This window comes from Oncorhynchus tshawytscha, linkage group LG29 (genome assembly GCF_018296145.1).
Source record: "Oncorhynchus tshawytscha isolate Ot180627B linkage group LG29, Otsh_v2.0, whole genome shotgun sequence".
Lineage (NCBI taxonomy): Eukaryota > Metazoa > Chordata > Actinopteri > Salmoniformes > Salmonidae > Oncorhynchus > Oncorhynchus tshawytscha.
Window position 1 is genome coordinate 7,681,232 of NC_056457.1, and position 14,012 is coordinate 7,695,243.

The following is a 14,012-nucleotide window of genomic DNA, read 5'->3' on the forward strand; positions in this document are numbered from 1 at the left end:
TTGGGATGCAGCCTAAATGATATTCTCTTTTATCTCAGGATAGACACTTCTACCCATTTTATCAGTGATTTTCAGTGTGTTTCTACTGTATAATAACTTTGTTACTACAATTAGCTAAAGAATAACAATGTTTTCAGTGTGTGTTTATGTCTTAGTAACACTCGTTCAGAGCCACTCTTTTCCTGGTCATCTCTCACAGTCCGGCAAGAAAACGAGCAGTGAACCAAGTCCTTATGTCTATTTCACAGTTGGGAACAAATCATTTGAGAGTAAGGTAAGAAACTACTGTGGGCATGGTTTCTGTAGATAATTGGAAATGATCATTGAAAACCACATATTTCTCTTACACTTTGAGGATGTTTTAAATAAATACAGTTATTCTATTCTATTTCATTGTATTCTATTCTATATGTGTTGTCTTCAGATCCGCTATAAGACCAATGAGCCAATGTGGGAGGAAGCCTTCTCCTTCCTTGTCCATAACCCCAGGAGGCAGGAGCTGGAAGTGGAGGTACTGTCCCACACCTTAGTTAACAACTATGTACTGTACATTTACATTTATTTTTCACCATACCACAACTGGTAGGTGATCTACAGTGCATTTGGAAAGTATTCAGGCCACTTGGCTTTTTCCACATTCTGTTACGTTTCATCCTTATTCTAAAATTGATTTAAAAAAAATATATCTTCTCATTAATCTACACACAATACCCCATAATGACAAAGCAAAAACAGGTTTTTCGACATTTTTGCTAATTTATTGGAACCCCCCCAGACCCTTTACACACTACTTTGTTGAAGCAGCTTTGGCAGCAATTACAGCCTCGAGTCTTCTTGGGTATGACGCTACAAGCTTGGCACGCCTGTATTTTGGGAGTTTCTCCCATTCTTCTCTGCAGAACCTCTCACGCTCTGTCAGGTTGGATGGGGAGCATCGCTGCACAGCTATTTTCAGGTCTCTCCAGAGATGTTCGATAGGGTTCAAGTCTGGGCTCTGGCTGGGACACTCAAGGACATTCAGGGACTTGTCCCGATGCCACTCCTGCGTTGTCTTGGCTGTGTGCTTAGGGTCGTTGTCCTGTTGGAAGGTGAACCTTCGCCCCAGTCTGAGGCCCTGAGTACTCTGAAGCAGGTTTTCATCAAGAATCTCTGTACTTTGCTCCGTTCATCTTTCCCTAGATCCTGACTAGTCTCCCAGTCCCTGCCGCTGAAAAACATCCCCACAGCGTGATACTGCCACCACAAGGGTTCACATCTCCACTCTCGTTTAAAAGGAGGGTGGATCGGTCAATCATATCATTCCAATTTTCATTCTAAAACCAGAAGGGCGGCCATTTTTAATGAGTAAAAACATACCGTTTGCAATGTGTCACGCCCTGACCTTAGTTATCTTTGTTTTCTTTATTATTTTGGTTAGGTCAGGGTGTGACGAGGCTTTATGTTTATGGGTTTTTTCCAGTCTAGGTGTTTTTATGTCTATGGTTGCCTAGACTGGTTCTCAATCAGAGGCAGCTGTTTATCGTTGTCTCTGATTGGGGACCATATTTAGGTAGCCATATGCCTTGGATAGTTTGTGGGTTATTATTCTATGTTTAGTTGCCTGTCTGCACTTCTCATATCAGCTTCATGGTTCGTTTTGTTATTTTGTTCTCACTACTACTGCTATCAGAAGAAACCTTTGTTTCTTTTATATCACCTCAAATGTAACTATTTCTCGAGCTTATTCAAACCCCTGGAATGTCTCCTACAACTGTATAGGAATCAATGAAGGCTTATCTAAGGGGCCAAATTATTTCGTACAGCGCAACATTAAGGAAGTGCAACATTCAACGCCTAGGGAGAACTTACAAATAAAATCTTGGATTTTAATATGACATATTCAACCTTTTCATTTGCAGATTTCTGTTACGGTTTTCTAGGTGTGAAGGATAGTCGGACCAAAATGCAGCGTGTAGATTGCGATCCATGTTTAATGAACAACGTGAAACACGAATAAACACAAAACAAAGAACGTAACGAAAACCGAAACAGCCTATACTTGTGTAAATAAATAAAGAGATAGGAACAACGACACTAAGGACAATCACCCACGACAAACTCAAAGAATATGGCTGCCTAAATATGGTTCCCAATCAGAGACAACGATAAACACCTGCCTCTGATTGAGAACCACTCCAGACAGCCATAGACCTTGCTAGATAACCCCACTAGCTACAATCCCAATACATACACACCAAAACCCCAAGACAAAACACACCACAATGCAAAAACCCCATGCCACACCCTGGCCTGACCCAATACATGAAGAAAAACACAAAATACTTAGACCAGGGCGTGACAATTAGCTAGCACACCAGAACCGCAAATCAAACCATACCTGAGATAACTGACGAGCTGGGTAACAAATGCAATTGATAGTTCAGAGGTCAATTCATGCTTTCATAACTTTTACTCACAATTATACACTTCGGAATCGGCTGGTAATGCTAACTTACTCGACACCTTCTTTGAGAACTTCCTACAGTTGAGCCTGAGAGAGCTGCTGAATGAGAAGAACAGCTCTCTGTAAAAGAGTGTGTTAGCAATTAAATCTATGCAGTGTGGTAAATCCCCTGGACCCGATTTTCAGAGCAAATTCTTGTAGTTTTTAATTCCTAGATGAACTCTCTCCTTTCTTGCTTTCCGTATTTGAGGAATCATTCTCCACAAACTCTGCCATGCAAACGTCTGTTAGTCGTGTGCCCTTCAGAGTGACTATGCAGAAATTGAAATATTTGGGTCACACACAATTTGAAAGATCTCTATGAAGCTAATTTCTTTTTTTTTTGACCCTGGAGATCTCATCCTGTGGCCCCACCTCTTTAGCTGCCTTACTCTGCTCAAAACTTGAATTAGCTGAGCCTGTTTCCAAATAGACTAAAAGCCCTATTAAGAAACATTCTAAAAAAAATCTGGAAACAGTTCAGGCGATCGTTTGGTCTCAGTGAATTTTCAACTTCTGCCCCATTTACTAAAGAACCATTGCATTCTCTCCATTATTTGACCGGGCATTCATATCTGGTCCGGAAAAGGGATCTCCGCACTGAACGACTTGTACATTGATTTGGATTTTGTATCTTTTGGACAGTGAGTAAAAAAGTTCAATATTGCTCGATCCCATTTCTTTAGAAATTTGCGTAGTTTTGTATCTTCATACTCTCATACTTCCCATCAGGCCCAGCTACTTCCCTTCTAGATTCTATTTTTAAAGTGAACCCTTATATCAAAGGAGGTATAAGCTTGATCTATACGTTATTAAACTCGCACAATCTGGATTCCCTGCACTCTCTTAAGAACCAATGGGAAGAGGATTTAGGTGAACAACTTTGAGACTAAATTTGGCAGAGTATGCTTCAGAGAATACATTCTTCATCTATATGTTTAAGACATGCTGTAACTCAATTTAAAATAGTTTGTCGGCTGCATTGCGGCAGGATAGCCTAGTGGTTAGAGCGTTGGACTAGTAACTGAAAGGTTGCAAGTTCAAATCCCCGAGCTGACAAGGTACAAAATCTGTCTTTCTGCCCCTGAACAGGCAGTTAACTCCACTGTTCCTAGGCTGTCATTGAAAATAAGAATTTGTTCTTAACTGACTTGCCTTGTTAAATAAAGGTCAAATCAAAAAATTGCACAAAGGCAAAATTGTCCAATAGACTAGAAATAGATCACACTTGTGACCGATGTTAGCAGGCTCCTGCTACTTTATTACACAATTTTTGGACATGCCCGAAATGGACAGATTTCTGGACATCACTTTTTGAGACATTTTCTTAGATACTGGAGAGACCTATAGAACCTTCTGCCTTTATTGCATTATTTGTAGTGGCACCACAGGAGGCCCCTCTAAACAGTTATACCGGCAACATGCTGGCATTTACTACTTTTCTAGCTAGATATCTTATACTATTTAAGTGGAAGGATCGGTTTCCACCTCCTTTTAATCATTGGATAAAGGAAGTTACGCAACATCTCAAGCCAGAGAAAGTACACTACTCCATTAGGGGATCTGCAATTACATTTTATAATATCTGGCAACCTTTCCTATCCTTTGTAGAAGACATGGAGAATATGTGGCAAAATGTGGAAAAAGTCAACGGGTCTGAATGCACTGTATTTCTATACACTATGTACTTTAGACATATCTGATGTTTTTTGGATGGGTCAAACATTGAGTTTACAGTAAGTGTATGTGAATTATAGGATATCTAATATGTTAACCCTTTGTTGGACTGTCTATGCCCAGGTGAAGGATGACAAGCACAAGTGCACCCTGGGTAATCTTACAGTCCCATTGAGTGGTCTGTTGGAAGAGGAAGACATGACGTTTACTCAGCAGTTTTCCCTGAGGAACTCTGGACCCAGCTCCACACTCAAACTCAAGTTGGCTCTCAGGGTAAGGATATTTATAGCTGCCTCCCAAATGGCACGCTATTCCCTATGTACAGTTGAAGTCGGAAGATTACATACACTTAGGTTTTAGTCATTAAAACTCTTTTTTCAACCACTCCACAAATGTCTTGTTAACAAACTATAGTTTTGGCAAGTCGGTTAGGACATCTACTTTGTGCAAGACACAAGTAATTTTACCAACAATTGTTTGCAGACAGATTATTTCACTTATAATTCACTGTATCACAATTCCAGTGGGTCAGAAGTTTACATACACTAAGTTGACTGTGTCTTTAAACAGCTTGGAAAATTCCAGAAAATTATGTCATGGCTTTAGAAGCTTCTGATTGACTCAAATTATGTCAATTAGCCTATTGGAGGTGTACCTGGTGATGTATTTCAAGGCCTACCTTCAAACTCAGTGCCGCTTTGCTTGACATCATTGGAAAATCAAAAGAAATCAGATTGGTGCAAGCAGGTTGGCTGCTAGGTAAAGTGTTTACACATTACAGTAGTGATGTTAGGTTTGATATCGGAGCCCCAAGGCATGCGTTAAAATCGCTAAGCAGTGTACTTCAAATCAGTGTGCTGATGCCTGTATCAGCATATGATCAATTACGTCCGAAGCTTTGTTTCGTTGATCAACCCCCTGATTGGTTTGGTATTCGTTTCGGTAGAAGACAAATAGGCTACGCCGCGCATGCGCTATGGCATGTGGGACCTCATCTATAATAATTTGTCTGCTCTAAATTATTTTGACCAGCAGGTGCCACTAATGCACACTGTGTTGAACAAAGCCTTGGGTAATAAACCTATTTTCAACACAATTTGCTGGAAATCCTAAATGCTTCAATCAATCAAATGTGTTTATTAAGCCCTTTTTACATCAGCAGATGTTACAAAATGCTTATACAGAAACCCAGCCTACAACCCCAAAGAGAAAGCAATGCAGATGTAGAAGCATGGTGGCTAGGAAAAACTCCCTAGAACAGTAGGAACCTAGGAAGAAACCTAGAGAGTCCTCTTCTGGCTGTGCCCGGTGGAGATTATAAGAGTATATGACCATTAAGGCCAGATCGTTCTTCAAGATGTTCAAACTTCCATAGATGACCAACAGGGTCAAATAATAACCACAGTGGTTATAGAGGGTGCAACAGATCAGCAGTAAATGTCAATTTTCTTGCTTTTCATAGCCAAGCATTCAGAGAGAGAGAGAGATGGGAGAATTACTTAAGATTACAATGGACACTAGATAAGGCAGGAGAATTACACCAGTTAGGACACACCCTAGTCCCCTGTCACATAGACTATTGCTGCATAGATACTGGAGATTGAGACGGGGGGGGTCAGGGGACAGGAAGATCACGTCAGTGACTCAACCCACTCAAGTTCAGTATAGCGGAAAAAAGCCTGGCCCGATATGATACACCCCTCCTTGGGACGGCATGTGAGAGCACTAGCAAGCCAATGCCTCAGCCCCGTAATCGGGTCAGTGGCAAAGAATCCCAGTGGAGAGAGGGAAGCCGGCCAGGCAGAGACAGCAAGAGGCGTTCGTCACTCCAGTGCCTTGCCATTCACCTTCGCACCCCTGGGCCAGACAACACTCAATCATAGAACCTACTGAAGAGTCTTCAGTAAATACTTAAAGGTTGAGACCAAGTCTGCATCTCTCTCTGGATTGAGTGTTGGATTGAGTGTTGATTGAGTGAGACCATTCCATAGAAATAGAACTCTATTGGAGAAAGCCCTGCTTCCAGCTGTTTGCTTCTAGGAACAATATGGAGGTCTGCGTCTTGTGACCAAAGTGTATGTGTAGGTATCTACAGCAGTACCAAATTGGAGAGTTAGGTAGGAGCAAATCCATATAATGCTTTGTAGGTTTTCAGTTAAAACCTTGAAATCAGCCCTAGCCTTAACAGGAAGCCAGAGGCTAGCACTTGAGTATTATGATATTTTTGGAGGGTTCTTGTCAAGATTCTAGCAGCTGTATTTAGCAGTATCTGATGTGTATTTAGTGCTTTGTCCGGTAGCCTGTGAGTAGAGCATTGCAGTAGTCTAATCTTGAAGAAACAAAAGCATGTATTAGCTAATTAATTAATTTTTGGACAAAATGTTTCGGATTTTTGCAATGTTACGAAGATGGAAAAAAGCTGCCCTTTTAAATATTTTTGATATGTTCATCAAAAGAGAGATCAGGGTCCAGAGCAGGTCCATCAGTTTTATTTGAGATGACTGTACAACCATCAAGATCAAACTGCAGATCTCTTCGTTGCTTGGAACCTAGAACTAACATCTCTGTTTTATCTCAGTTAAAAAATGACCTTACGTCTGAAACACAGGCTTCCAGGGTAGGCAATTTTGGGGCTTAACCATGTTTCTTCGAAATGTACAGCTGTGTGTCATCTGCATAGCAGTGAAAGTTGACATTGTGTTTCCGAATGACATCCCCAAGAGGTAGAATATTGTGCAAACAATAATGGTCCTAAAACGGAAGCTTGCGGAACACCGAAACTTAAAGGACAAACCATCTACAGAAACAAACTGATATCTTTCCGACAGATAAGATCTAAACTTGGCCAGAACTTCTGTGTAGACCAATTAGGGTTTCCAATCTCTCCAAAAGAATGTGGTGATCGATGGTGTCTAAAGCGACAGGAGCACGAGGACAGGAGCAGAGCCTTGGTCTGATGCCATGAAAAGGTAATTAACCAACTTCACGAGTGCGATCTCAGTACTATGATGGGGTCTAAAACCAGACTGGAGAGTTTTATATATATTATTTGTCTTCATGAAGGCAGCAAGTTGATGAGCAGCTTTTTCAGTTTTAAAAGTTTCCGGGTCAAGGTTTGGCTTTTACAGGAAAATCTTTATTTCTGCCACTTTTAGTGAGTTTGGTACACATCCGGAGGATAGGGAGTCATTTAAAATCAAATAAGATTTATTTATATAGCCCTTCGTACATCAGCTGATATCTCAAAGTGCTGTACAGACACCCAGCCTAAAACCCCAAACAGCAAGCAATGCAGGTGTAGAAGCACGGTGGCTAGGAAAAACTCCCTAGAAAGGCCAAAACCTAGGAAGAAACCTAGAGAGGAACCAGTCTATGTGGGGTGGCCAGTCCAGGACTGGGGACAACAAGGAGTCATCATGTCAGGTAGTCCTGAGGCATGGTCCTAGGGCTCAGGTCCTTCGAGAGAGAGAAAGAGAGAATTAGAGAGAGCACACTTAAATTCACACAGGACACCGAATAGGACAGGAGAAGTACTCCAGATATTACAAACTGACCCTAGAACCTCGACACAAACTACTGCAGCATAAATACTGGAGGCAGGAGGGGTCAGGAGACACTGTGGCCCCATCCATTTGTTGTGTTCAACATAGGAGGACCAAGCACAGGAAGTAGCTCTTTTAGTCGTTAGTTAGAATAGGGTCCAATAAGCAGCTGGACTGTTTTTATTCTCCTTAATCAAGTTGGAAAAGTCAGCTGATCGAGCAGCGGTGAAGGCTTTTTGATGTTGTCTTTCCAAGCTAGATGGAAGCTCCAGGTGGAGCTCCATTTCCGTTCCAATTTTCTGGAAGACTTGCTGCCAGTCCAAACTGTTCCCTATACAAATTGATGGGGCACTATAACCACATAGGAATTCAATTGGTATAGCATTCTCAATCACGGGTGCAACACATCTATCAATCTTCAAAATATGTTAATGAGCCAGAAACAACAATACCAGGCACCCACTAGTGGTCAAAAGTGTTTTTGGTGCTCCAAAGATGGTGGTATTACAGGACCTCTCAAAATAGAGCAATACTTTGCCCCGCCCACATTTTCCCACAATGCTTTAGAATTGACAGCATGCTGCAGCAAAACATTTCAGAGTATTTTACTGTAGACCCCCAAATTCCCATATATTTACAGTTTTCCATTACAGTGTACAGTATTCTTAAGGTACTGTGCTCTGCTCGTCTGTGTCGTAGGTTCTGTGCCTGGAGAAGCAGACAAGTGCATCGGACCAGCTCTCCTCTGTCCAGGTGAGGAAAGCCAGCGAGGTCAAACCCACCGTCCCCTCCCAGAGACTCTCCGCATCGGAGTCGCCGCTCCCCCCAGCCTACACCACCCCAACACCACCCATGGAGGCCTCCACCCACTCCCTCCATCGCAGGGAGGAGCGAAAGGAGGAGCCGTACGGAGGCAGCCCCATCAGGAGCACCTCTATCAGGAGCACTTCCAACCTGAGCACCACCATATCCAACTCCCAGAAACACCTACCCCATAAGGACTCCATGGCCAGCCTGGCCTCGGACATCTCCCTACCCTTCGCCACCCAAGAGCTGCAGCAGAGGCTCAGGCAGCTGCAGAAGTAAATCCCACACACACACTCACGTGCACACACATGCACACACACACACACACACACACAATCACTATTGAAGGGAAAGTCAAATCCATAATCTGTGCTGTGTTGCATTTTCAGTGGGTCTGCCCCTAGTCCATACCCCCTGGGGGAGATCCAGCTGACTGTCCGCCACAGCTCCCAGAGGAACAAGCTCATCGTGGTGGTGCACGCCTGTCGGTCAGTGGCCTCATGTATCACACTAGACTAGCCAAATATACTGTATAGGCCAGGTTCCTGGACACAGATTATGCCTTGTCCTAGACTTCCCGGGTGGAGCAGCGGTCTAAGGTACTGCATCACAGTGCTTGAGGTGTCACTACAGACCCGGGTTTGACCCCAGGCTGTGTCACAACCGGCCGTGACGGGGAGTCCCATAGGGCGGTGCACAATTGGCCCAGCGTCTTCTGGGTTAGCGGAGTGTTCGGCCGGGGGGGCTTTACTTGGCTCATCACGCTCTGGCGACTCCTTCGTGTCGGTCCGGGCGCCTGCAGACTGATTTCGGTCGTCAGTTGGATGATGTTTCCTCCGCCACATTGGTGCATCTAGCTTCTGGGTTTAGCGGGCTGGTGTTATGGAACGTGGTTTGGCGGGTCATGTTTCGGAGGAAGCATGACTCGACCTTCGCCTCTCCCGAGCGCGTTGGGGAGTTGCAGCAATGAGACAATATCGAAAAAGGGGGGAGATTCTCCATTGAAAGTGCCTTAGTCAAAGACTAAGCTTAATTTGTGTCCAGGAAACCGCCCCTTTGTGTTCATTTCAATTACCACGATATCAGGACATACTCTGTTCAGATTTCAATGTGCCTGAATGACCCCTGTACATTTTGCCCTCAGAAACCTCATTGCGTTCACTAAGGATGGATCAGATCCTTTCGTTCGGGTTTACTTGCTCCCTGACAAGAGCCGGACAGGCCGGAGGAAAACCAGCACCATAAAGAAAACCCTGAACCCTGTGTATGATCAAACGTGAGTTCTGACTCGGACGTTCACTGTAGGCCACCTTCATAGAATTACATATAGATCTTTTAAGTAATTTCTATTTAATTAAAAAAGTATCTTGTTTTGAGGTGTTGTTGTTGACTGCAATGACTTGACTCCCCTGTGAAAATTTGCCTGGCCCTATATTCATTGTTCTTTGTGAGGCTGTTCGCCTACTGAATTTACAGTCCATTCGGAAAGTATTCAGACCCCTTGACTTTTTACACATTTTGTTATGTTACAGCCTTATTCTAAAATGTATTAAATTAAAGTTTTTCCTTATCAATCTCTATGGCCACCTCCTACATTATGCAACTATTTAACCATCGCAAAAATTCATCACATCATGCATTATATTCATTCATCACCCAGTATCACTGCAGTAGGAAATCATCACTCAGAAATAAACAAAGGAGAATCCTAAAGTGTGTGTTTTGTTCATCTGCAGGTTTGAGTTCAGTGTGTCCATGGTGGAGCTGCACAGGAGAACTCTGGACATCGCTGTGAAGAACGGAGGGAGTATACTGTCCAAACACAGAGGACTCCTCGGGAAGGTAGTGTCTCCTCACAAAAGATAGTCTGTTCCAAATGGCACCCTATTCTAAATCAAGAGTTCACGATTAGTAAAGCTCAAACCAAGTTTACTCACCCACTGGGTCACACAGCTGCGTAAGACAAAGACATGGTTCCACCAGCACAGGTATACATTTCGGTGAATTTTCCTCCTTACACATCTGAACAGCCAATACACCTCAGTTGCTAGACAGAACTTTAGTGATCAGTTCTTCCTCACTTCATCTGACCTGACCCTGGCCCCAAGTTCCACACTCCTCCCCAACGGCTGTCCTGTTATCTTGTACCAGACTGTGGCCCTTCTCCTTCCCATAGGATCCCTGATGTCTAACAATATCATATTCTGACAGAATGCAAATGTTCCACATTCCCCTCTCTCCCTCAGTGACACGAATAAGGATGTTTCATATTTTCAAGGTTAGAAGTCAGAATCCATCACTATATAGTGCAATACTTCAGAGCCCTATGAGCGCACTGTGTTGGGAAAAGGGTGCCATTTGGGACACAACATTGTTGTACTATAAAATGAACAACTTTTATTTTCATGATGAATTATCTGATTGTTGTTGACTCCTGCAATGCGACTGTACTTACAATAGGTGATGGTGGATTTGAGTGTTGAGGATATATCCAAGGGCTGGACACAATGGTAAGATGCTCCTTTACCCAATTTGTATTGTCAGCTCTGTGTTGTATTTGTGTTATCATTTGATACAAATTTGATTTGGTGAAATGAACTAGGTTGTTTATTCCATGATTACATCTTTGGGTGTGAGACAATTGCTCGAAAAAAAATCATCTGTATCTATTATGATACAAATACAATCAAAATCAAATCAAACTTTATTTGTAACATGCCTCCGAATACAACAAGTGTAGACTTTGCCGTGAAATGCTTACTTAAGGGCTTGAAAGTAAGCATTTCACGGTAAGGTCTACACTTGTTGTATTCGGCGCATGTGACAAATAAAGTTTGATTAGCTTTGGATTGTATTTGTTAGTCATGTTTTAGTTTCTGCCATTGCCATTTGTCCACTCCACTGGTGTTTTCACTCCTTGTCTTGTCATGTAGGTATGATCTGACTGAAGATGGCAACCGCAAAACAGTCCAGGCATAGAGAGGTAGAGAATGACACAGGAAGACCGCACCTCCATCATCACAAACACCAATTGACATTCATGGGAACACACTCTGCTTTCACATAGTGTTATCGCTTATCAAAGGGCACATCATTTTCCTCTTCTTTCGATTTGTTTTGCCATTTAAATTCGTGTGCTTTATCATGTCGACCTGAGTAGAGATACAACTTCAGGTTGACTGTAAAATGCTGTCCCTGCACGATTCAACGACGTCAAAAGTTTCGCAAAATTGTCCTGTTAAAAGCAAAACGTTTATCAGAAAATGTAGGTTCATGTGTCAACAAAAAAAAAAAAGCACATTTTACTGCCTTTTTTCTAAGTTGTCAATGTTTATACATGTATAACTGGGCTAAAATGGACTAATTAATTTTTCATTTTTATTTGTTACTATTGAAGGAAATTATGTTGAAATCCTATTTTATTTTTTATTTGACATTGAATGGACTCCATATCTATTGATGAACGAATTCTCATCAAAGGGACAGGTATGGCTACTATGGTAGTTACAAGCCATGAACATATGGATGATCAGTTCATTTGTTGTATGTATTTTTGTCATGCAGTGTTTATTTGGTCTTTGTTTACTTCCATGTGTTTTCTTCATGCTAATAAACATCAATTACTAGTACAGTGATTCAAAATCCTACCACTGAATGCACATCTAAAAAGGATGAAATTGTGGTTCAGTATATTCTACACTGTATATTTTGAGGGATTCAGTGCAATATAGAATTATGTTGAGATGGAGGGGTATATGTCAGGGCGGGGATATGTTCTGCTCTGGTGTACATTATATCTAAATAGAGATAAGAGTTTGATTATTGTAATACATCATTTGTAAATTAATAGAGGATAATATATGAATGGTTTCTTACACCAGACGTTATGGTCAGAATGATGACAGAATGTGCCGTAGGCTACTCCTGTACGTAAAAGCCATACAGTGAATACTGTTTTATCTTGAAACACTTCCATGTTGTGCATTACAAACATCTTAAATCCTCTGTCAGTTATCTTTCCTGTGCCTTATTAACATTAAACACCTTCACATTCACAAATGTACATGGAACCTTTTAGCATCAATAGTTTTCAAGTTTGGAATAAGTATATTCATGGTTTGTTTTGAATAATAAACAGTTGTTTCTCTTTAATTAAAAAAGTATCTTGTTTTGAGGTGTTGTTGTTGTTGTTGTTGACTGCAATGACTTGACTCCCCTGTGAAAAGTTGCCTGGCCCTATATTCATTGTTAGCCTTTGTGAGGCTGTTAGCCTACTGAATTTACAGTGCATTCGGAAAGTATTCAGACCCCTTGACTTTTTCCACATTTTGTTACATTACAGCCTTATTCTAAAATGTATTAAATTAAAGTTTTCCCTTATCAATCTACACACAATACCCCATAATGACAAAATGAAAACAGGTTTAATATTTTTTTTGAAATACCTTATTTACATAAGGAATCAGACCCTTTGCTATTAGACTCTAAATTAAGCTCAGGTGCATCCTGTTTCCATTGATCATCCTTGAGATGTTTATACACCTTGATTGGAATCCACCTGTGGTAAATTCAATTGATTGGACATGATTTGGAAAGGCACACACCTGTCTATATAAGGTCCCACAGCTGACAGAGCATGTCAGAGCAAAAACCAAGCCATGAGGTCAAAGGAATTGTCTGTAGAGCGCCAAGACAGGATTGTGTTGAAGCACAGATCTGAGGAAGGGTACCAAAAAATGTCTGCAGCATTGAAGGTCCCCAAGAAGTGGACTCCATCATTCTTAAATGGAAGAAGTAAGAAACCACCAAGACTCTTCCTAGAGCTGGCTACCCGGCCAAACTGAGCAGTCAGGGAGAAGAGCCTTGGTCAGGGAGGTGACCGATAACCCGATGGTCTCCTCTGTGGAGATGGGAAAACCTTCCAGAAGGGCAACCATCTCTGCAGCACTCCACCAATCAGGCCTTTATGGTAAAGTGGCCAGACAGAAGCCACTCCTCAGTAAAAGGCACATGACAGCCCGCTTGGAGTTTGCCAAAAGGCACCTAAAGGACCCTCAGACCATGAAAAACAAGATTCTCTGGTCTGCTGAAGCAAAGGTTGAACTTTTTGGCCTGAATGCCAAGTGTCACGTCTGGAGGAAATCTGGCACCATCCCTACGGTGAAGCATGGTGGTAGCAGCATCATGCTGTGGGAATGTTTTTCAGCGGCAATTACTGGGAGACTGGTCAGGATCGAGGGAAAGTTGAACAGAGCAAAGTGTAGAGAGATCCTTGATGAAAACCTGCTCCAGAGCGCTAAGGACCTCAGACTGGGGTGAAAGTTCACCTTCCAGACAACGCAGCAGTGACTTCGAGAAAAGTCTCTGAATGTCTTTGAGTGGCCCAGCCAGAGCCCGGACTCGAACCTGATCATCTCTGGAGAGATCTGAAAATAATGTGCAGCGACCCTCCCCATCCAACCTGACAGAGCTTGAGAGGATCTGCTGAGAAGAATGAGAGAAAC

At 42.2% G+C, this 14,012-nt stretch overlaps 1 protein-coding gene across 3 annotated transcripts in view; it reads left to right on the forward strand.

Annotated features, from left to right (window-relative positions):
• The window catches only part of esyt2b (extended synaptotagmin-like protein 2b), a 50,928-nt gene extending 38,250 nt beyond the window's left edge, over positions 1–12,678 (forward strand). For all 3 annotated transcript variants that reach the window (XM_024393123.2, XM_024393125.2, XM_024393121.2), the window contains 9 exons: positions 200–274; positions 425–511; positions 4,283–4,432; positions 8,401–8,783; positions 8,898–8,996; positions 9,653–9,784; positions 10,245–10,350; positions 10,969–11,018; positions 11,442–12,678. In XM_024393123.2, coding sequence (XP_024248891.1) covers positions 200–274; positions 425–511; positions 4,283–4,432; positions 8,401–8,783; positions 8,898–8,996; positions 9,653–9,784; positions 10,245–10,350; positions 10,969–11,018; positions 11,442–11,487 — 1,128 coding nt within the window. In that variant the 3' untranslated portion in view covers positions 11,488–12,678. The remainder of the gene's footprint in view (positions 1–199; positions 275–424; positions 512–4,282; positions 4,433–8,400; positions 8,784–8,897; positions 8,997–9,652; positions 9,785–10,244; positions 10,351–10,968; positions 11,019–11,441) is intronic.
• The last annotated feature ends 1,334 nt before the right edge of the window (positions 12,679–14,012 follow it).